Source organism: Talpa occidentalis, unplaced genomic scaffold, assembly GCF_014898055.3.
Source record: "Talpa occidentalis isolate TD23 unplaced genomic scaffold, MPIMG_talOcc4v2.1 talOcc4.10, whole genome shotgun sequence".
NCBI classification, from domain to species: domain Eukaryota; kingdom Metazoa; phylum Chordata; class Mammalia; order Eulipotyphla; family Talpidae; genus Talpa; species Talpa occidentalis.
In genome coordinates, this window is record NW_023600993.1 from 44,788,994 (window position 1) to 44,811,724 (window position 22,731).

Sequence of the window (22,731 nt, forward strand, 5' to 3'; positions counted from 1 at the left end):
GGAGCAGGTAACATGGAAACACGTCCTTAAAATGAAAGGTGGCAAAGGAGGAAACTGGAATTATGAAAAGATATAGAATCAGGCATTTCCTGTCGGTGACTGAGACTCTACACCTTTTCAGATACTGTCATAAGCATTGTTCAGAAATGGGGGATTGCCTTGTTTCTCCATGAAAGTTTAGCCTTCCCCCTACCCATCCTATGCTTGGGAAAAAAGAAACCCCAACTTTGTCTAGTCTAAACCCCGTTTTGGAACTGCATGGTTGTATGTTTTAAATCATTAAGTACATATGAATGCAATAATTGGTATTTATTACAACAACATTTTGACACCCATCTGGTTTCAGAGTTTCAAAAAATTCTTCTAGGGTTTTTTTTCTTTGAAGAGCTTATTATTAAGTTTTGACATGAGGAAAAGAATATTTTCTTTTTATTTTTAAGATAAACTGTTAATGTTAAGGCAATAGCACCAAGATTATTTTGATTGCTGAGCAGTTACCAAAATGTGTTCCCACTCATGCCTTAATTAATTGAACGGAGACCATTATCTGCTTTGTTATAATGTCTTGATTCATATCTTTTCAAAAACAATATCACAGAGCATGCACAGAAGAAGGTAAGAGAAGCTTTCAGGTATTTATTTTAAAAATTTGAACAGAGTATTACCTAATCTAACTTTTAATATAGTCATCTTAGCATGAATATGATTTATGTTTTTTTTTAGAAGATTTTTTTCAGATACAAATTTTTTGAGGTTTTAATTCATCTTTTAAAGAGAATCAGATACACTGACCATATGATTTCATTATGGATGAATATAAATTTTTAAAAATATTAGACTGCTTTGGAGGAACTTAGTAGTCATTTTAATGTCCCTTTTCTACCTGGATTTCTGCAAAAATAAAATTCTTGAGGGCCATCTTGATGAATGTGATTTTGAGATTTCAAAACATCACTGCCAGTTTCAGATCATTTTTTATTCCTTTGATAATAACACTTCCCTTTGAAAATGTGCCAATTTATTCTTTCAAGAAAAAGCTTATCTGGCCTATAATTAGCTGTGGTCTAAGAAAAGGATCAAAGGAGGGTATAGAATCGCTAAACCTTACTTCACTTATTAAATCATGCACATGGTTCTAATTTAATTTCCCTGAGGTAGAATTTAGGGGTGCTGGATCTTCTTCTTGCTAAGGAAAAGAAGAGAGAGAATTCATTTCCTAAGCTAGAAGAAATGGCTATGCAACCTCCTTTCCCCCAAGCTGCTGACCTTAAAAGGGTGGGTCAGACGCCAAGAAAAGTAAAACCTCTGCACCCCTGGCATTTGTATGGATGGATATAAACTATGACTCTATACTTATACCACAGACACAACTACAAAAAAATTGAAGTATCTGTTGCTTAAATCCAGTGTTAGAGGTCTTCTTGCTACTTCAATGTCAGCACTCCATATTGTCTCATGACTTCGGAGAATACCTTTACAGCACATTTACACCACTAAAGCTTGCTCCATTCAGATGTGTTCATTTGTCCCTGAACATACTGTTACTAAATCCTGCCATTTGCTGACACCAGACATATACTTTATGGTTTAAACATCTCTAGGAATTTTTTCTTTAAAAAAGAATCTTACCACCTGTAAGGTAGGTCTGTTTGCCTCTTAGGTTTATATAAGGCCAGAGATGACTGGCCAGTCTATTAAAGAGGCTTCCTGAACTGTTTTTGGATGAGTAACTCCTAATAAAGTCATGTCACTTGCTTGGAAAAAAACAAAACAACACACAAAACACCCAAAATGGGCAGACTCCTTTTGCAAAAGAATTCAGGAAGTGAGACATAGTCCTCAAGCGTTCAGTGGGCGTAAGGCAAATTGTTAGTGCTGTATATATAGCAAACATCTTACAAACACGCTGCTGCCAGAAATAAACAATATTGTCTCTGTATGATCAGCAAAATATGTCTAATTATCCATCTCCATCTCTGTTATATAGGATGTATAGAAATAAACAATACATATCCATGCCAAGATCACTTAAATTTAAATTAGATCTAATGTGAACTGAATACACACTCAGCATCATATATAGCAGCCATCCATGACGGTGCCGAAAAAGTAGGCATTTGTGGGATGCCTAGAGGGATGTTAACTGGTAGATTTGGTACTTTGGGAAGGTTCACATTGGGTAGGTTCACATTGGGTAGGTTACTGGTTAAACTCCTGTGGAAGAAACAGACAGAAAGAAAAATACCATCACAGTGACAATGCAGATGTGGCAGAAGCACACAAGAGTTGTAAATAAATTGGTTAAGTCCACAGCAAGACAACAGCAAAAACTCAAGCAACACACTTTAGAAGCAGCTTACGGATGGGGAGTCGTGGTGTGGCTCAGTTGGTAGAGAGAAATGACAAAAATTAATGGAAGAAAGATTAACCACAGAGCAACTTAAAAGCATGGACACTCATGGGACAGCTAAACAGAACTGGTCACCTTACTGAACTGCCTTTGGAAGGGACCTTTGGTTTTCAAATCCATTGCTGTGAGAATCTAGAACTGGCTTCACACTAGGATCTTGAAGTTCATGGAACTGCTGACATTACCATGGCTAGGGCTGCTGAGAAGTAGCTGGATTGATCTAAATGGTGGAACATTTCCATTTTCTTACATTTATTTGTAAATTATTGTTGATGGAAGTACATTGCTCAAGTCAGATATCAGATAACAAGATATAACAGGAAATTCACCCACTTGAAGGCAAATGCAATGATGATGTAAAGATGTGGAATTCTTCCTGCTACTTCTGAAGGCAGGTGTGTGTGCAATGAATGGGGTGCTCAGAGTTGATGGCGAAGATGAAGGACTTGTATCAAGAAGGAATACTGTTACAGAACAATTAAAGGTAATGGAAACTTATGTGAGTTAAAATGGAGAAATGTTTACACATACAGACACATACAAAGACATGTCAGAAAAGAATGCCAAATTCAGCTTTTAGGATAAATTCTTTGACCGATGGATTTAAAATCTAGTCTCATGTTATGGTAGTTACCCTTGGAAGTGAGATAGACTGGAAAGAAAGGCTGACAGAGGCTTCTGCAGTTCTGGGGATGTTCTGTTTCTCAATCTGTGTTTGTTACAAGATGTGTTCACTTTGTGAAAATTAACCAAGCTATGTATTTTTCAGTAAAAAGTTAAAGCTAAAAAGTACAAGTTTTTAAAAAGTGACCTATCAGTTTTTTGTTTTTGAACAAAGACTGATCACCTGATGTGATAAAGAGAGATGGATGGCTTTACGAGTAAAGAGAGAAAATAAAACAAAACAAAAACCCCAACTCAAATCAACCAGATCTTTTTGGAGGGACTGTGTCATACACTGCTCCACAAGCTGGCACTGTGTGTCTCTGTAGTGGCATTTTAAGGGTGTTCCATCCAGCCAAAGTCACTGGCACGGTAGAGCCCAGCCTAACTCTGCATCTGAGAAGAGCCTTCCTGTTTAAGTGGAGTTGACAGCACTTTGGCAAAGGAGTTAAGGCTTTCTTTTTGGATCTTGCAGGAGAAGAGCAAATTTTGCCAAAGCAGCTCTGCCCCGGGCAAGCTGCGTTTTACTAACAGAACTCTTGCAAGGGCTGGAGCTGCCTCTGGGTTTGCTTAGGCGGGCAAGTCTTCTGGTGGGTCAAAAACTCTGGACACTACAGTCACCCTTTGGAAATAAGTTACCCTTTCACAATGGCTTGTAGATGGAAACCCTGGAATGCAGACTTGCCAAGCTGGCATTCTCTTTCCTTATGGAAACAGGTGTCTCATAGGTTTGTACCATACATTTCACATTCTGGGAAAGCCATTTATGTTTCTCTATTTGAAACTAAAGGGTGCTCTTGTAGAAATGGTCAGGAGATTAGTTAAATATGACTATTAAGTAGAAGGGAAAATGGAACTTTTCCTTGCATGTTTCTCTCTATAACTGGGGAATTTGTCTTTGAATTCAGTCCCTGGAGGTTCTCAGTCTTAAGCACTGCCATGTAACAAAACCGTTGGCGATTTCCACTGAGACATGTGTAAGCCTATATAAGCAAATGTGATCATTAAATGATACACACACTGAATAATGATCAAGGAATTAGGAGATCTGTAGAGATGGCAGTCTGGAAAGTTAAAATGTCAATTCTGAGCAAATTAAAAGTAGCTAGCAATGAATAACATACAAATGCATGCAAAAGCAATTTAATTTAAACATATTAGTGGATGGTGGGTACACAAATTAGAAACGAGCTTCACTTTGCATACAAAAATTAAAAAAAAATACTTATCTTTATCAGAACATATTGTATTTGTAAAATATGACATTTTGGCTTGACTATGGCACTGAATTCATAGAAACATTTCCTTCATGTGATACGTTATAATGCTCTATTTTCAAAAGGCTGAAAAATACTCGATATTTATGTTTTTAGCAAAATAATATAGTGTATTACTAATGTTACTAATATTTAATCTGGATCTAATAACTTACATTAATAATCAAAAAGGCAATTCCATATACAACAGTTCACCTGTATACATGTGAAAAGGGGGAATTTTCTAGTAGTATTCAGGTCAGATAAGGTTGATGAAGCTGTCAATGGATATAAAAAACTATTATTTTAGAGGGTTTCTTAACAACTACCTAAAAACAAGTCCATCAGGTTCTTCTGTGAGGATCATAATTGGATAAATAAGAACTGTGAATTGCAATCCTAGCAACTGATACATGTTAAAAATTAAACTCATTCATTTCGTAACTCTGTTGAAAAAGGATAGCTCCATTCAAGTCAAAGGGCCCATCCCTGGAACACTGGATTAAAAATTTCTTATCTGTTATTATCACATGGATAAATGCTACAAATATGTGGATATCTCATTTTTACTGAAGGAAATGACTAGCAGTAGAGTCATTCCTTACTTTTAGATTAAATTCTAATCACGATTGTGTCTCCATGCAGACAGGCTCTGTTTGAGTCTTCTCACAAAGACTTCTGCTTTCAATTTATGGACAGAATTAGATTTAAGATACAAAATGCTTTCTTTATGAGCTATTTGTTACCAAACGTATATACAGTATGTCTTGTCTTCTCTTAGCGCTCTGGACATGAAAGCCTCTTGCAGTGCTTATTCTTAGATCTAATCTCTACTTAGGGACATGGGTCCTCTGTGACATCTTTCTAGAGTTTGGGGTGTTATTTCCCCACCGTGTATTGTGTATTCATAATCACCACCAGCCCCCATCTGCCTTCCTGTGAAATTTGAATACCACCAATATATCATACATCTCTATGTACCTATACTTTATATCTTTATATAACAAGGTTGAGATTTTTTTTTTTCTGATTTCCACCTTCCAAGATCCAGTTTTCATCAGCTTGGGAGCTGTAAGCACCTGTTTAGAATGCATGACCTAGAAAATAAAATTCTAAACCACGCAATTTTAGGAGTTCTCAACCGTCTCTCCAAATCTAGGCTTATCTCCTTTATAATCCTTGCTGGCCCTAACCAAGCACTCACTGTTTTGAGTGATACTCTTTTTTCTCTCCTATTTCTACTTTTCCCAGCACCTTTGGCCATATTGAAATCTTATGCTTCAAACTGTTTCCTTCTTGACTCCTTAGCATAAGTTCATTTCCTTTTACTCTATGCTCTCATAAATTCTTACTATCTTTGTATATTAGTAAATATTTAAAGTAATTTTTCTTGTGTGTTTGTTGATCAGATCCAATTTGATTGAAATTCCCTATTAGGGCGATTTATCTTTTTCTCTTTCCCCTCCCCATAGACTTCCTATTGGAGTCTTAGAATTTTCAGCTCATATGGGTTCCTTAATAAATGTCAATCAACTGACAAATATTTACTGAGTAGCTGTTAAGTCCTAGAACCTGTTCCAGGTGTTAGGGAGGACGGAGTGATCAAATATATATATGGGGTGAATATAGACATTCAGTTTCAAGAACGTCAGCATTAGAAAAGTCTTTGGTAATCAAAGTTCCTGTTTGACAAGAACAGAGGCTCAGGAAGGTCATCTGGTTTCCTCAGGGTCACCCAGGAAGTTACTGGCAGAGTCAGGAGTTCTGACTCCAAGTCCAGTACTTGTCCATTTCATTACCAGCCACCTACATATTGATGAGGATATCTCTAATTTCTTTAATGAGTCTGAAATAAGAAAATCTGAATAAAGAATATCTTTATGTTTTAGCAAACTCAATCTATTGGTAAATTTGTCTTGTCAGAGGGCTGTTTTTCTTTAATACATTGAATACTATTTTTCTTGAAGTAAGCTCTACAATGCTTACTTCAGTCATTTTACCTAAAATCAAGTGCCTAGACTCTCAACTTTTGAAAAGTGAAAGAAAAGAATGTGATGAATTTACAGAAGATTAGCAAACTAAATCTGTCAGATTTTCATTTGTTGGTAACTTTAATGTTAAGCATTCCAAAAGATCATTCTTTACTTGGGAAAAAAAGAAAAAAAGAAAAAATGATTCTGTTCCTTTATCAACCCTTTAAATGGCAGTCAGATGAAAGTTTATACTTTGTCTCTCTTCAAATGGTAGAAGTATATAGAGACTATCTCCTCTTGGCATGTAAGTGTGTCCCTAGGTTCTTTTTACCTTCCATTTTGTGTTGGACATGCTGTAAATCTGTCCCATGTCACATTCCATTTACAAATAGCTAATAAAGAATTTTAACTTCACTTATGTTTTAGGTGGTAATTTTAAGTACCTCTACAAAGTGTGAAATGCATGTACCATTTAGCATGAATTGAACAAACCACAAATATTAATCAACAGCAGAGATGGGAAGAGCAACACAAATAACTCTCCCCCCCCCACAATTCTAAATAAAATATTCTCAAGTTATTATTCACAACTATTAATCTTTCACTAATTTTTAGATCTTTAAATTACTGATCCAAGTTAGCCTTTTTTTTTTTTAATTAAAAAATTCCCTAACAAAACACTCCAGGCTAAGGCTTCCTATTGTGAAAATGATTTTGTTTCTCTCTTTTCTTATGATAATATTATAGGGTATTTAATGCTTCAAAGGAATAACAGTCATTTGCTTAGTTTCTGGAGAATTTAACAGATTGTAAAATGACTTCAGGGACATTATCACAGAACTTCATAACAATTCTCAGACACTGAGTAGGGACATTTAAAAAAAATCAGTTTTGCAGATGAGAAAGCAAGCTCATAGAGGTCAAATCTTGCATTCTGGCTAGTAAATGGAGGATGAGGCCCCAAGTCTAGGGCTATTTAAGAAATAGTGAAGGACACCAATCATTTCTTCCCATGTGTTGGTAGCGTTAGCCTCCATAATTAAATCCAAATAAGTAAATGCTATTTTCAAAATGTGGATATCACTCATTTTAACCTCTTCCTTTTTGCAACTGTTCTCCACAGAACAACAGTTTTGATTGTTGTGAGCATTAAAAAAAGAGACCCTCGTTAATGCCTGATCCTCAAGGTTCCCAGTTTTATTTTCATGAATTAAAAGTCAGCAGGGTCATATCAAGAGACAATTATAAACCTGTGAATACAAAGCTAAAATTTAGATTTCTTGGTTCTTGCAGAGGAAGAGCTACTGCCTACTAACCTGTTGTTAGTGGGTAAGCCAAGAAATTTTTCTTCTGGCTAAGACATGGAAGGGAGGGAGGGTGCTTTGCATTAATTTCTTTTTTCTGTCTCTTATACAAAGTCTTATTCAGTGAAATATCAGATGGTATACCTCAACTCGGAAAATGACTTAAATACCCAAGTCAAAACTTCCAAACTGAGAAAAAGTTGATTGCATGTCTGTTGCACCTGAATGTGGGCTTGTACATACCCTGATTTTGCTCCATAATGGTAGCTACATCCTAAAGAAGTAAAAGACTAGAAAGAACAAGATAATTTTCTTACAAGAAAACAAAAAGGATTCTAACAGAGCAATACCAATACCAGTCATTATTGGGGCTTTCAACCCATACAGGAAAATTCTCTCCATCTAGCATTCCTCCAGTTCTCCAGAAAGGGGAGTGTGAGACAGACCTCTGTTAGCCTTGAGAAACAGCCTTCCCCTCCACCCTTCACTCCATCCCACTGGGAAACAGAGGTGGCACCAAATCAAATAGAATCTAAGATACGCCAAGTAGTTAAAGAAATCGTCAAATTCACGATCCCCAGGATTTCCTGTATTTGTCTTACAGGATAGGTATCCCATTACAAAAATGTAGTCAAATACATTCAGGAAACTCTGGGTTAAGCAGAATAAAACAAAGCTCTGAATTACTGTAGTCGTAGAGTTTTAAACTATGCTGGTGTGCCTTATGGTTCTGTAGGATACAAGGGTGTGGGGTGGATGAGTGGGGTGTACAGTCAGGTGATGGACAGCATTGTTCTGGTCAACCATAAACCACGTCTGTGTTGATGCTCTGCACCTACAGTCTGGGGGTGCAATAGGTTGTACCATTAGGTTTGTGTGATACACTCTAGGACGTTCACACAATGATGAAATTACCTAACAACGCATTTCTCAGAATATATCCCTGTAATTAAGTGACACATGACTATATCAAGTTTCCCTAACATATTTGGCCATAAAGTCCTTTTCTTGAGGAGTGTCTCCAAGGCTCACACCAGAAAATGGCAAACTATGGTCCACAGGTCAGCCTTCTGTTTTTGTAAATAAAAGTAAGGGAACACTGGTTCATTTACTTATTTCCTATAGCTGCTTTTGCCACTATTAGAGCAGACTTGAGTAGTTGTGGCAGATATCCTAGAGCGTGAAAGCCTAAATATTTACTCTTTGGCCTTATAGATCCCTATGGAACACATTTTGGGAAACATCAATACCTATGAATAACACCACCGGAGTGAGACACACAGAACAATTACCACAGACAGATTAAATCCCTTATCCCATATTTATCATGTGCAATAAAACAAGGATTTCATTTCATAAAATATTTCTCAACCTCTTCCACCTCCCACTATGGAAAAGGGTCATACTTGGAAACATATACAAGTTTGTTTTCTGTCCATGCTAACAATGAAAATCACAAGACATGATTAACCCACTTTTGACTGACTCTCCAGTCATTTGCACCCAACCTCCTATGGTATCAAAAGAGGTTTCCTTACTTGACTGGTTCCCATGACTCCCGCTCAAAGCCCCTGTGAATGGATTGTGCAATTGAGGACTCCATCAAATCCACATATCTAACCACAAGTGGGGCAAACAGGTCTTGCAGGTGTTTGTGAAATTTTCCATTGCACAAATTATCTAGAACAGATAAGCAGAAGCTTGGTAAGAACCCACAGCTGTGTATTCAACATACAATGTACACACAGAGAAGTCTGTCTTGTACATTAAATATACTCTTTCCACAGAAACGGTAGGGTAGGATGTGGGGGTGGGGTTGCAGGGGTGGGGAAGAAGAGAAGGAAAAGAGTACAGGATTGAAGTTAATGTTGAAATCTGTGTGAAAGGAAAATGGGAGTTAAGAACATTTTATCCATTTGTCCTGCTCTTGCAAAAAGCAAAAATAACAATGACATTGTTTTCCCCACTTTCTGTGCATCACCTCCCTTCCTCTCATAAAGCTACCAAGAAGAAAGAATATTCTGTCCCCACTCCCTTCACTCATCTCTCTCCCTGGGGAGGAAGGTCCACTCTATGGCGATATATTACTAGAAGGTACTCTGAAATGTTGGGAGTGTTTTTAGCTAGAAAAGGTTTTTCCTCTAGAAAGCCTCTTTCAGTAGAAAACTGAAAATGTAAAAAAGGTTAAGTTAATATTAACTTGTTCCAGAGCAAATAAAAACACACAAGGAAGGGTCCCACTTCACATTGTGTAGGGTTCTTCAGCCTCCTTAAGAATGGGCTTCTCTGCAATCAGACACTTGTTGGAAGATCTAAGATCAGATCTAAGACTATTTTTTAAGTCATAAAATTATGAAGAGCTATAACTGGCCTGTAGTCTGTCTGGGATGAAGATGCTTTAGCAATCTGTTCATCTGATCAGTACTTAGGAAGGTCAAATAGTCAAAGATGATACATACAGTCTGTACGGAGAAAATCATTCAGCAGCTGAAACAGTGGAAAACTGTCCCATGTGTCTGGGGGCTGCACCTCTAATGCTGCATCCATGTCCACTGCAAAGAGTGACAGGAACGTCTCGGCATGCTCCACCATCAAGTCTGACCACCACGCAAAGGCCTTTGAAATTTGGCAGAAAAACAACAGATAAACAGGCAATGAGCTTCTCTCTTTGACATCAGATGTGAACTCAAGCCCTCACTGTTAAGATTAAAAGTGCATCCAGCAGGGTTTGGTAATTGTATTGTAAAGAGAACAGCATTTTGATACAATTGTGCCTCTGTGTATCCAAAGGCAATGTTTTCCACAATTCCAGGCCTGCCTTTAGAAAGTCTTTACTCTGATCTGCGGGTCAGAGGTTGCAGCTGTAAAAATGACAGACGTGGAACTTCTGTTCAGTTTACAATAACTTGGTATGTGTAGAGTCATGCTCTTTAGCATTGTTGTTGGCTAGTTCTTGTTCTAAGATATTAGAATTTGGGAGTTTCTTCACTGTGTTTATGGGTTTTCTGCTGGTCTAACTTGAAAATTTGCAATTATTATTTACTCATTATACATCTGGGGTTTAATTGTCTTATGCTCTCATACAAGGTCAGTGACTTACGTTTCCCTACACATTGGAAAGGTTACTCCTATTTCATACCAAGTCAAAGGAAACCATTGCTGAAATTATCATAAAACTTTTGAGTCAAAAATCTCTAAGCAAGGAGCCTCGGGTTTTATATCCTGTCCATAGAAAAGTTCAGGTTTAAGCTGGAGACACTCAGTAAGACTAGGACTTACTTTTCTGGGATTGGACACATATGTACATTGAAAACCAAAAAATATCAGTGAAGTAACTCATTTTCATGCACGTGGGTCCTTGGAAATCATTGTGCAGGGTCTCAGGGGCAACATTCACATCGGACTAGGCCAGATGTGAATGCAATTCAAAGGCATGCATGCATGTTGACTAATCATTTCTGGCAGGGAGCATGCAGAATGAGTGGCGGTGTCAACAGGCCCTTTTTTGCCAATTTCAAAGAGAGCAGAAAAACAAAAACAAACCGCCAGCCCCATCTTGTCCCCCACGTCCCCACCCAACGCCGTAAAGTATTTACATTGGAAACACTTTCCGGAGCATTCACCAAAAAAAAAAAAAAAAAAAAAAATGGGAAGGCGTTTGGAAATATGGAAGATGATTATGGAAATAATTCCATAAATGAGTGTTCGATGGCCAAGCTTTTCTGTGATCTATTAGTTATCTGGGGATATTCTAACAGCCACTAGGAGGCAGGCTGGGTGTCCACCTCTCTGCTTTCATGAGATTTCATTTTACTTACTTCTCCTTTATCAACATGTGGCTGGTTTGCAAATTAAATGGAAAAAATCAAGTCATGGACCATTCTGCAAGGCCAACTTGACTGGAAATAGACACCTGCTGTTTCCATTTTAATTTACAGTAAAACCTCACTGATGCAGAGTAATGGGAGAGGACAGATACCAGTCTGCAGCAAAAAAGCCTATATTATTGGACTTTCTAAAAAAGGTATCATTTTGCTGCTTTTAAATGCAATCTGTACATGGTCACCGAAGTAAAAGGCATTCTTTAGGAACTGTATGAATATGTCATAAATGTAAAAGATTTTTAAAAAACTGCTAATAATTATAAACAAATTGATCTATAAAGTGAAGTCAGAGGTAGACCATTTAATTTCAGAAATGAGGGATGAAACTTGTAAGAAAAGCCCTTAGAATTTCCAGAAAAAGTTGAGATCATGTGAAACACTTTACTTAAGAAAAATGAAAAGAGCCACATCTGCAACTGAATTCACAAATCAAGTATTTGGGTCTGAATCGATGAGGTTTTATTGTAGTTTTACAAACTGTGGATGAGAGCCCTGGGGTTTGGGGCTTGCTCCACTGACTTCCAGGTTAAATCCAGCAGAGGAAGAAATCCTCCATCCCACCCACTCCCACCCCCAGACTTATATGGAAAGATGGATCTCATCAATCCTGAGGCAGAATATTTGCAAAATTCAAAGGCAAGCCAAATGTTGGCTGGCACTTATTCTTTAGTTATTTGACTAGCTTTACAACTTCAGGGTAAGTCCAAGGAAAACAGTTAGTGGGCAGGCTCAGGTGCCTTCCCAGATTTTGCTCTAGAGTGACAGAAAACAAAACAAAAAAAATCAACCCAAGCACTTAGGCTTGAAATTCAACATTTCTTACCCAACCTCATACCTGGTTCTTACCAGCTTTATTTAAAAGTTACAAACCAGAGCCCATAATAAACATCCACTTCCACTATCTATATAGAACTTAATCCATGGTTGAAACAACACATCATTGAGCAATTATCTACAAATGTATTAATAATATATATTATACATAATATATATGTATCATCACAAAGAATAATGACTACTATTATGGGACTTTTCACTATTGAAGTCTGGCATATGAATTTAAGATTCCAGTGAACTAAGAAAATTCAAATATTTGGTTGTAGAAGAAGTGAAGTTCATTCCAGGTAATTCTTTCAGAACCTCATAAACAAAACCTGATTTTCTGAGGAGAAAAAGATTCTGGCAAGAACAATAACAGCCAACCAAAAAGTCATATCATAATTTTCAATAAAATGAACAGTCTATATGATTGGTGTAGAAAGGCAGGCTTTATAAAAAAAAAACACACAAATTTGTTTATTTTTGCTTGCTTGATAGGTGAATGCTATTTGTACTTGCGTTAACTTAATGTTTGTGGGTATCTGAAGTCTTTAGAAAGACAATAACAAATAATACATTGGTTTTTAAATACTTACCCAGTGTTTTTCAATATTCAAAGGCTTTAGGGGTACAGCTACCACATGGAATACACGATCTATTTTGTTCACAAACTACATGTATATATGTACCCCTCTCTATAACACAATACATATATACATATACATACGTATACATAGAGAGAGATTGGAAAGGTGAAGAAACAATGCATGAAGGTATAATTTGTGTTTGTGTATGAGTGTGTGTGTGTGCACGTTTGTGAATGCTTTCAGCCCTGAGAGAAGAATTAAGGTGTAATTAAGAGATAAAAGTGACAACTCTAGAACATACTGTACATGTGTATGTAGATGAGGAATTCTTAGCTAGCGGGCCTTTTTTTTTTTCCTCCCAGGACATTTACTTACTTCATATTGAAATTAAAATGCTTTTAAGGATTATTGTTTACTGGTGTGTGTGTGTGTGTCTATTTGTCACTTTCATTGGTATACTGTCACCAAATAGCACAGCCGCATAGCCAAAATCCAATGCATAGACTTTAGTGTCTTTTTAGAGTTCATTGAGCACACAGATAATATGGCAATGAGTGCTGATCAGTAGAAAAACATGTCCATACTTCATTCTTTTAGCAGCAAAATCTTCATCTTTAGTGTCTAAGACAAGTTGGATGGGTTCGGCTATAGCCTAGTGGCTCTTGATTCAGCTGTGCCCTGAAATCAGCTGGGTAGCTTTAAAAATCACCATTTCTCAATATCCTCCCTGCTGTGAGATTTTGATGAACTGATCTGATAGACCAGGGGTGGGACTGGGCCAAGAGATCCTCAGATACTGCAATCTGTATGTGAACTTGAGGACAGAGGGTGGCTCTTTTCTGGGCCATTCCACCTTGAAACAAACCCACTCTCCTCTCAACATATTCTGTCTGCATCACTCATTTGGTGGATCTACATAGGGTTTATCCTTTCTATGATTATATTTATAGGTTTTGTTTTCTTAGCAAATTGTTCATAGTATTATTTAATAGCTAGGCTTTGTTGAATGCTTACTTTGTGCTGGCATAATACCAGATGCTTTACTTATTGTGGCCTTCTAGCCTCACAATGATGCTCTGAGACAGATGCTATCATTATCTCTAATTTACAGGACAAGAAAGGCTAAGTAAACAGGTGGAGTTTCTAAAGCAAGAAAGAGGCAAAGTTGGAATTCATCATGCTCTGACATTTTTGTCAAAGAACCCGAGCTGCTGGTCACTGCCTTCTATTGCTTCAAGAACCACCAAGGGAGTTCCCTAAACATTCAGCAGATAGGTAACTTCAGATTAAGTAATGAGATTTTGAGACTGGGTGAAATTACTAATGTGAGAAATAATCCTGCACATTTCTTCAAAAGCTAACTGTTGTCGATTAGTACACTGAGGTTTTCATTCTTACTTCTTTAGTAAATAAGAACAGAACTGAATTTATTTCTACCCTATATATTTTCCTTGACTGGCTCTGAATATGTAAGATTAAAGTACTTTCATGATAATGATTATTAGGCAAGTTTAAGATAATGATTAGCACTTAGAAAAAAAATGCTTTTTGGAAAAGTGAAAAAAAAAATTCATTCTTTGGAATACTGACTTTCCTTTGGTATCTCTTTTGAGTTAATTTTGGAAAAATATCCATTATTTCTTAGCCATAGCAACCTCAAAAGAACTTGATTAGATCAAGCATATTTGTACTTTTCCTTCGATTCTTCTCTTAAAATCACACTGTGATTATATCCATGTCTTCTTTATAGGCATGTCTTCAAAATGTGTAGACTTGGTTTTACCTCGTGAGAAAAGTTTCAGTCACTCAAATCAGGGACAGCTCAGAACCCGTTTACCCTTCTGGATACAATTTTGAGGATACCCAGAAAGAACATACTTACCATCATTTTAACCCCAAATGCCTCCAATCTGAAAAGACCATCATATATTGATAGGATAGAGCAGGAAAAAAAAAAAAACTAGCTTAACTAAATTTCATGTTCCTGTAGTTCACTCTTAGTTGCTATGGTTGCAGATTGTTGATTTGTCCTCTCGTCTCTCTCCGGGTTCTACATTGCTGCAGGAGTTTGTGATAACTGGGAGCTGCAGGAGTTTGTGATAACTGCCTCAAGGGGTCTGTACCCATTCCCAGAGGGTTTGGGGGAAATAATAATTCTTTGGCACTCTCTCTATATATAAATACTGTATATATGATTCACATACAGACAGTTGTAGAGGAAGATTAGTATCACTCTGGTTAGCTATTGGTTACTACATTTGGCACTGGTCTGCTATAATAAAGGTAGGTACAGACAGACATAGGAAACTATGACAGGCTAAGGACAGAATCAAGGCAGATAGGAGGCATCTACTGGGATGTAACTGCAGTTGTGGTTAAGTATATCGATTGCTTCATGCAAGCACAAGAGAATCACCCACGTTTACCCTGCTGTGGAGGGCCACCCATTTCACAAGCAGTCCACTGGAAGTTGCTGTTACATTCCTTGGGTCAGTGTTAGAAAGCAGGAGCACCCAGGAAAAGTCCCATTAGAAGACATGTACTGGAAGGGCATGCACAGACTATGAAGGCAGGTGGCTGGCTCATTCGGTTTAGTCACATACCTCTTTTCCCTGTCACGATCAGCCAAGATTGAGTGGAACAGTAGAAAAACAGGGAGGAAATTTAAATATGCAATCAGGTATCAGCTGGGATGATGGATTTATGGTGTATTATATATTATTTAACTACACTGTCAATTTTCATTTAGTCATGGGATTGATCATTGTAGGTGTTTGAGAAATTACTTTTAGGGAATTTCTTTTTCCCCTTACGCTGTATATTTGAATGTAGAAGAAAAGTGAGAATTAGTGTAATTTTTCAAAAAGGTAAATTTAAGAGAGAGGAGTTTAAATCTCAGTTTTGAAGCAAGCAGTTTTGAAACAAAATACAATATTTTGACCATAATGAAATCCTGGAATTTTTCTTAGAAGGATTAGCTTCAGTTAAGTCTTTACAGGTTTGGCATTTAGTTAGCCTTGAAATCCCTTGGTTTATAATTATGATTGAAATGATCATTTTGACCGTGGTTAGTAAAAAAAAAGGAAGTTTCTTTATTTAATGTATGCTGGTGAACTGACAAGTTGAACAACAGAGAATAATTTGCTTCTTTCATTATGTTGGGTGACCTGGATCATCTAAGGTTAATGAATAAAGACTCTAATACAAGCAGAGTGAGTTACAGAGATAAATTTTAAAAGATGGCCTGTGAGCCACACACCAAAATAAATAAATAAAAACAACAGTGGTGGCAACAAAAACAACCACAAAAGACCAAAAAGCATTTTGTGTGTCTTGGACAATAACCATATGCTGCTTGAATAATTAGCTTTATAAAATATACTCACCTCTTTTTCTTGTTGTTAGAAACATCTGAAAACTTAAGCTTGTGTAATATGCAACCACTTTGTGGTTGTTTTTAAACAACCTTCCAAAGGCTTCTCCTTGCAAAACTTCCACTTTCATTCTTTTTGCAAGTCCAGTTAAAAGAAAAGGGGTGTTAAGGCATCTTATTCACAACATCACCAGTAGAATCAGTTCTGCAACCTCAGCTAATGAGACCAAGGGACATTTCCCACCACACCTGCTCACCTCTGCATGGTGCTCCTCATTTTGCTGAAGAACTTCAATGACTAGTTCAGCAAGACGTATTGTGTCTTCAAGCTTTTTGGCAGGAGTGATTAACCGGCCTACATTTTCTGTAGTACAAGAATTTGTGTTAAAATTCAGTGAAAGAGGCAGGCTAATTTTGTGGACATTAGAACTAGTGGATAAAAAATTTCAAATAGTTATTAATTTTTCTAAAAAGTTTCATGCAAATGTTAAGTGCCATGTAATTAGTAATGAGCAAACCATAAAGCCATTTTATTATTATCACCATCATCATTATAATACATGTTAAGAAAAGCAGTGCTCCAGCTTCAAATTTGCATATTAAGTTATAAAGTCTGACAGCCCATTTCAAATGTAGTGACATTTATACACACATTCTTTAAAGACAGCATACATGTACTATCTTATATCACTCTAGGCTGCGTTCTTGCTGCCTGAAGTGGGAAGATGTAATAGAAGTTTAATCTTGACTGCTGCTATATTTGTTCCCTGACTTTGTCCCTTAACAGTCAATACAATAACATTGTTTTTCATTATAGGTCTACATTTAACAGGTATAGGAAAATTCATTTTTAAAGAGCAGCTTCAAAGGTCTGACTGTTCTAAAGTTGTCCATGGGGGAAGACTGGAAAGTAATAGATATTTCTGAACCTTTAGATAGAAGGCAGGATAGAATTATTGAAATGTTGTTGGGGGTAGGTTATTGGATAAAGTAATGGCACTTTGTGCCACTGGTTTAAACAATTGAAATTTTATCAGTTATTTGGCAACAATGTAGTTCAAGCTTTTGTTTTTGTGCTTCTATAGTATTGAAAGGATTGCATTTTTATCAGACTCAAGAATGGACAGTACCTTGGTTTCTGTGGCATCTACTTTAATGCTAAGTTGCCATTGTTTGACAATGTCATTACTTGGCCAAAAATTACAAACTTTTTGGGGGGTAAGTAGATGGGGGAAGAGTAAAATTAAAAATATAAATTTTTGTTTAGTCATTGAAATTTCCTGAAATCAATCAGTTTTGAACATACAGAGGAACTGTATTCCATGCTTCCAACCTTGAGCCTCAGTCACTGAGGTCACATTAGGGTATAATGGCAATAAGGACCGGTTAGCACAGGTGCTTAAATAAATACATAAGAGCCACTAATTTAAAAAAAAGCACACTTCATTATTTTCCCTTTATTTGTTAGACAGGCAATGAACATGGCAGATGATTGGTAATTTAGGATTTAATAATTCTAAATAGTGACACACTATGCAAAAAAGAGTGTTTCAGCTTGTGGGAGTTAAGAGTGAAGTATAGACCGAGTAAGGTTACTGAGGTGTTGAAAGTTCTAGTCCAACAAGACCCAGTGATTGATGTGAAAATGAGTTTTCTGTATTCAGGACAATGGAAAGTTCCAATGCTTTCCACTTGAGTACTGCACTCAAGTAAAAATGTGGTTGGAAATGGTTAGGGAATGAAGGTGGGAGCTGTAGCGCATACAAATATTCTCAGATCAGAGAGAGAATATGATACACTCTGAGTAAGGAGAGGTGTGGAGTTTAGGGGCTGATTGAATTATCTGGTCCAGAGCAATAAATGTTTGGAGAAAGGATGAGTGACAAGATTGATTTCTGTATTTTGGGGGCACCTGGCCTATTTATAATCATAAATAGATAATCATAATTTCATTAGTAGGCTTTCAGGCATTTCTACAAACATACTGTGTATATATGTTTGGGTAATATGTGTAGAGTGAAGTATTTGCATTTTGATAGTAAATATGCATAGGCTATTTTTTATTAGTTGGTATTCACATTTACACATCAATTTGCAAATTCCTCATCCTATGCTTATTACCCATTTGACACATACACCCACATACACACATCACATACTTACATACATTTTCTAGTAACCAGACAGGCCTGCACATTAATACAAATCTGCAGGAAATCCCAGTTGGGGCACATCTTTGAAATCTCTTGCTTTAAAAATAGAGAGCATTGTCCTTTTGGGTGGACTACTCACCAAATGTAAGGGAATTCTAGTTGTGCATAACATATGATGCAGAGATGAAACAATTCCCACCAATCATTTTATGAACTTTAAAAAAAACTGTGAATGATTTTTACATGTGGAGAAATCCAAAGATGCTTAAGCTAGGACCACCTGAAGATTTGTTTTAATATGCAGTACTCTTAGATTGACTACAATATTTATCGATGGATACACATACAGTGTGTATGTGCACGTAGTCATTCTGAGTTTGTGCACATGCACGCAAATATGTGTATGCCTGATGTATATATACAGACAGTATGTTTAATAAAACCTTTTGTAATTTTACTTTAACATGCAACCATTAAAGTTGGCAGGTTAGGGATCCTTTCATCTAAAATACTTGATCTTCCAATTAACCCATGTAGCCAGACTTTCTTTTATTACTAATTAGCTGCAATTGCATTACCTATAGATTAAGCCATTTCATTGAAACCCAACATATTTTTCTCTTCATCTGCAGAGTTGACTAGCTAAATGGCAAAAATGGTATCAATGTGACTTCTCTAAGATGTTGTCTTTAAAGAAAACATTGTGCAAAATCCTCTAGCACCTCCTCCCTCCCCCCAACAGAGGTCAAGGAGAAATTTGTGCTTAGAAATGAATTTTTTGTCACTTCTGCTGTCCTTAGATGTATTGCAATAGCCCTATCACCCAATCTCACATTAGCTGGAGCACTGACTAAATATACAATATACTGAGTAAACATTTCATACAACAGAATTGAAGCTCATAACATATAAAAAAATCATGCAAAATGTTATGCAACAACAATGTTATTTTGTGCTGACATTGAGATTTGAAAATGTTGCATATGTCAGACATAGCTAGACAAAAAGATGTGGACATTTGGAAATAAATGCTTTCTTTCGAGTCTCTCAAAACCTATAGTGTCAAACTCGAGAGCCTCAGTGTAGTAGTCTAAACCGAGACAAAATTTCAAGAAAATGAACAGAAAAGCAAACTAAACTAGAAAGCTGCCAAGTAAGGAAAGGTAAGGAGTTTACAGTACTTGACTTTGGCCTAGGCATGCCTTTGAGCCTCTGATATAACATGCTGGTCTGCGTTTGGGTGAGTGGAGGAGGCCCAGGAGGTGACCGGGGAGCTGCTCAGGTGGATGAAGAGAAACAGTGAAAAAGTAAAGAGACAAAGTGACTTTTAACAAAGGGTGAAAAAGTAAGATGATGAACTCTGAAAAGAACAACCAACCAAGCAAAAATGATACCAACGGAGAGTTGCCGCTGTCTTGGTGTTACCACAACATTACAGAGATATGACATTGTTTGACAATGGACCCAACTCTTACCAGTGTCACCAGCACCAACCTACTGAGACACTCAGAGGCTGAATGCAAGTGCTGGATGTCTTTTTCCAAATGGATACACGGGAAGGACGGAGGCGGCATCATTGACGGAAAGAAGAGACACTTTTGTACAATAAAGAACACCTATATGATAACAGTGGCTTCCTCCTTCCAGATGACCAGAAATATGACTTGATGTATTCAGAGTTGGAAGAGCTGGTTTCTCATCCTAATAAGCTACTTAATGTCCTATGTAACCTTTCATATTCTACATCAGCCTTCCTGTGCTTCGGTTTCCTTATCTATAAATTGAGACTATATCTTTTTGAGTGTTCCTCGCAGGATTGCTGATGAGGGAAAATAAAACAATGCACAGGACAGGTCTCTGTAAAGTGCCTAGGGTGCCTGCAAATGTTTATCGTTATCGCCAACATTGTGAGAAGGCAGCAGCAATTAATTGCTTTGCAAAAGCAGATGAAGGGCCGTTATTAGTTCAAGTGAGCTAGGGAATATTCTTGTTCCCTTTGTGGAATTTCAACATGTCAAAATCTGTCATTTTGGGGAAAAATGTGTGGTATCTGATTGTTTCCAGCTCATTTAATTATTTTCAATTTGGAATTCTCATGGCTTTTATATTGTGGGTTGAATCATATATAAAAACTTGCCAGCTTATCAAATATGTTACTTGCTATTCCAAATGTTAGAATACCGTAATCAGCACTTGACCCATCTGTCATGTGGTTTACAATATCAGCACAGCAAACATCCTACAACAATAGCCTCTCCTTCCATACAGGCACAGAGCACTGTCAGCTTCTACAGTTCTCTCTCTTTAATGAGTGTCTCATTAACCCTGGACCTGCTCTTTTCTAATAGTTCTCATTTATAAAGCAATCTGTATGGTGAGAGGGACAGACTCCACTGCCAAGTTTGTTTGAATTTTCAATGGGGAAAAGGAATTTCACTGCAGGCTTATAGGAGATGGAATTCTAGCAACATTATTTTTTAAAAGGTTGAGAAATAAAGATAAACATAATATTCTGGCAAAACCATCTTTTAAAACCAAAAGTTGATGAGATCCTTTTCTTGCAGGACCAGCTCAATGCTTTGAATACAGTACTAAAAAAAATAATTACCAGTTTGCTCTTCTTTAGATCTTTTGTTTAGGAAAAATTGGGTATAAATAGAATTTGGAAAAATCAGTTTTAAATGACAGCTAAAGAAAGGCAAGTATTCACTCTTTCATTAGAAAAAAGGACTCTATTTTACATTTTGTTAAAATCTGATTTTTTACTGACTGTGCCAGGAGTTGGGTAAATCTCTGAATGTACACCCTCATGGCCCTTTCCATAAATGTGTGTCAGCTGAGTGTGCAATTCTCCTGGAAACCCCTTACTTACACTCACCCAGATAACAACCGATGTATAGAAACACTCAATCTGGAGGTTCTTAAAACAATCAAATGTCCCCAGACTGATCCATAACCCATGAGACAAGAGATACATGTTTCAGCTCAATGGGTCTTGATGAGAAATTCATAAAGAGATTCCCTCCTGCCAACTGTCTGTCCAGAATTCTGACAGTGAGGTTTGCCACCAGAGAAAACAAGCTCCCTATTTTTTTTTCTCCTCACAGAGCAAAACAAAAACATCATACCTTGGTTTCCAACTTCATTTACTCAATTACCATTGCTCATGTTTACACAATTAAATCTGCTTGGCTTCCAGAGAGAGTTAAATGTGACTGCAGAAAAACAAAAAGAGAATTCCTCTGCATGCTCAGCTAAGCCAAGGAAGAGAAGCATCCAGGAGTGAGAGACACTCCAATTAGCCCTTAAATAACCTGACCATTTCTGGTTCCAGCAAGAGAATTGGCCAGTCCCTGAAATATTCTATGAGAGATATGACTGATGGAAATCCTACTTGCTACCAAGTCCTAACCTACTGATGTTCACGGAAGATGCCAGGGTTTGTACTATAATATTATTGAAAATAACTAGTCATAGCAACTTCCTGTGATTTGGGGGTAGAGGAGGAACAGAAAGCTAAACAGGGAGCTACACCACATTTCCCACAGTACTTTCCTAAGTACTCTGAAAGCCTTCTAAATTGATGGGTCCATTGACCACACATTTAATTCAGGGTTAAAATTCAACACCTTTTCTCTAGTGGGGTTTTTCCATTACATATTTTTGATCCACTTGCATTGTCATCACTTCCTTTCAGAAGATTCTATCCCCAGGATAGTTTAAATGTATGGTAATAAAGATTTGGATGAAACATAGATCATTGTCTCTACTCTCTTCATTGCAGTCATTTTTGTATCATCTCCATACGAAGATGGGTGGTATGGCTAATCCATTCTACTCTAAATATTTCTTGATATTATCTCCCTTTTTTTCAGTTCACGTGCCTATACTCTCGCCGAGGAGATAGACTTGTGACTTTAGTTTTATCATTTCCAACTCAAAAATTGCTGAAGACTCCAAATCAGCCTTAGTCCTTTTTCTCCTGCAGTTCATTGTCCACACAGCAAACAGAATACCTCTGTAAAATACCTGAACCTGTCAGACTCCTGCTCAAAAGCCTTTAAGAGACCCCCTTGATAACAAGTTATGGCTTCAAATGTCAGAACGAGTGGGCCTTCAAAACAAAGGCCCACCTCCTCTACTGATACCTCTACATAGGCATGTATTGCCCCCAGTAATAGCAATTATATGCATCTCTGTCTTTCCTGCTGCCCCCTGAATTATGTATTTCTAAGGGCTAGAACAATGCCTGGCACAGGGCTGGTCCTCAAATACTGGTGGAAGGAAATCCTCAGTGATACTGCCTGAT

General features: G+C 37.1%; 1 protein-coding gene across 1 annotated transcript in view; it reads right to left on the reverse strand.

Moving 5' to 3' along the window:
* The window catches only part of CADPS (calcium dependent secretion activator), a 445,600-nt gene that overhangs the window by 83,105 nt on the left and 339,764 nt on the right, over positions 1-22,731 (reverse strand). Inside the window, 4 exon segments of the mRNA XM_054695215.1 lie at positions 9,145-9,286; positions 10,066-10,222; positions 16,527-16,633; positions 19,604-19,696. Coding sequence (XP_054551190.1) covers positions 9,145-9,286; positions 10,066-10,222; positions 16,527-16,633; positions 19,604-19,696 — 499 coding nt within the window.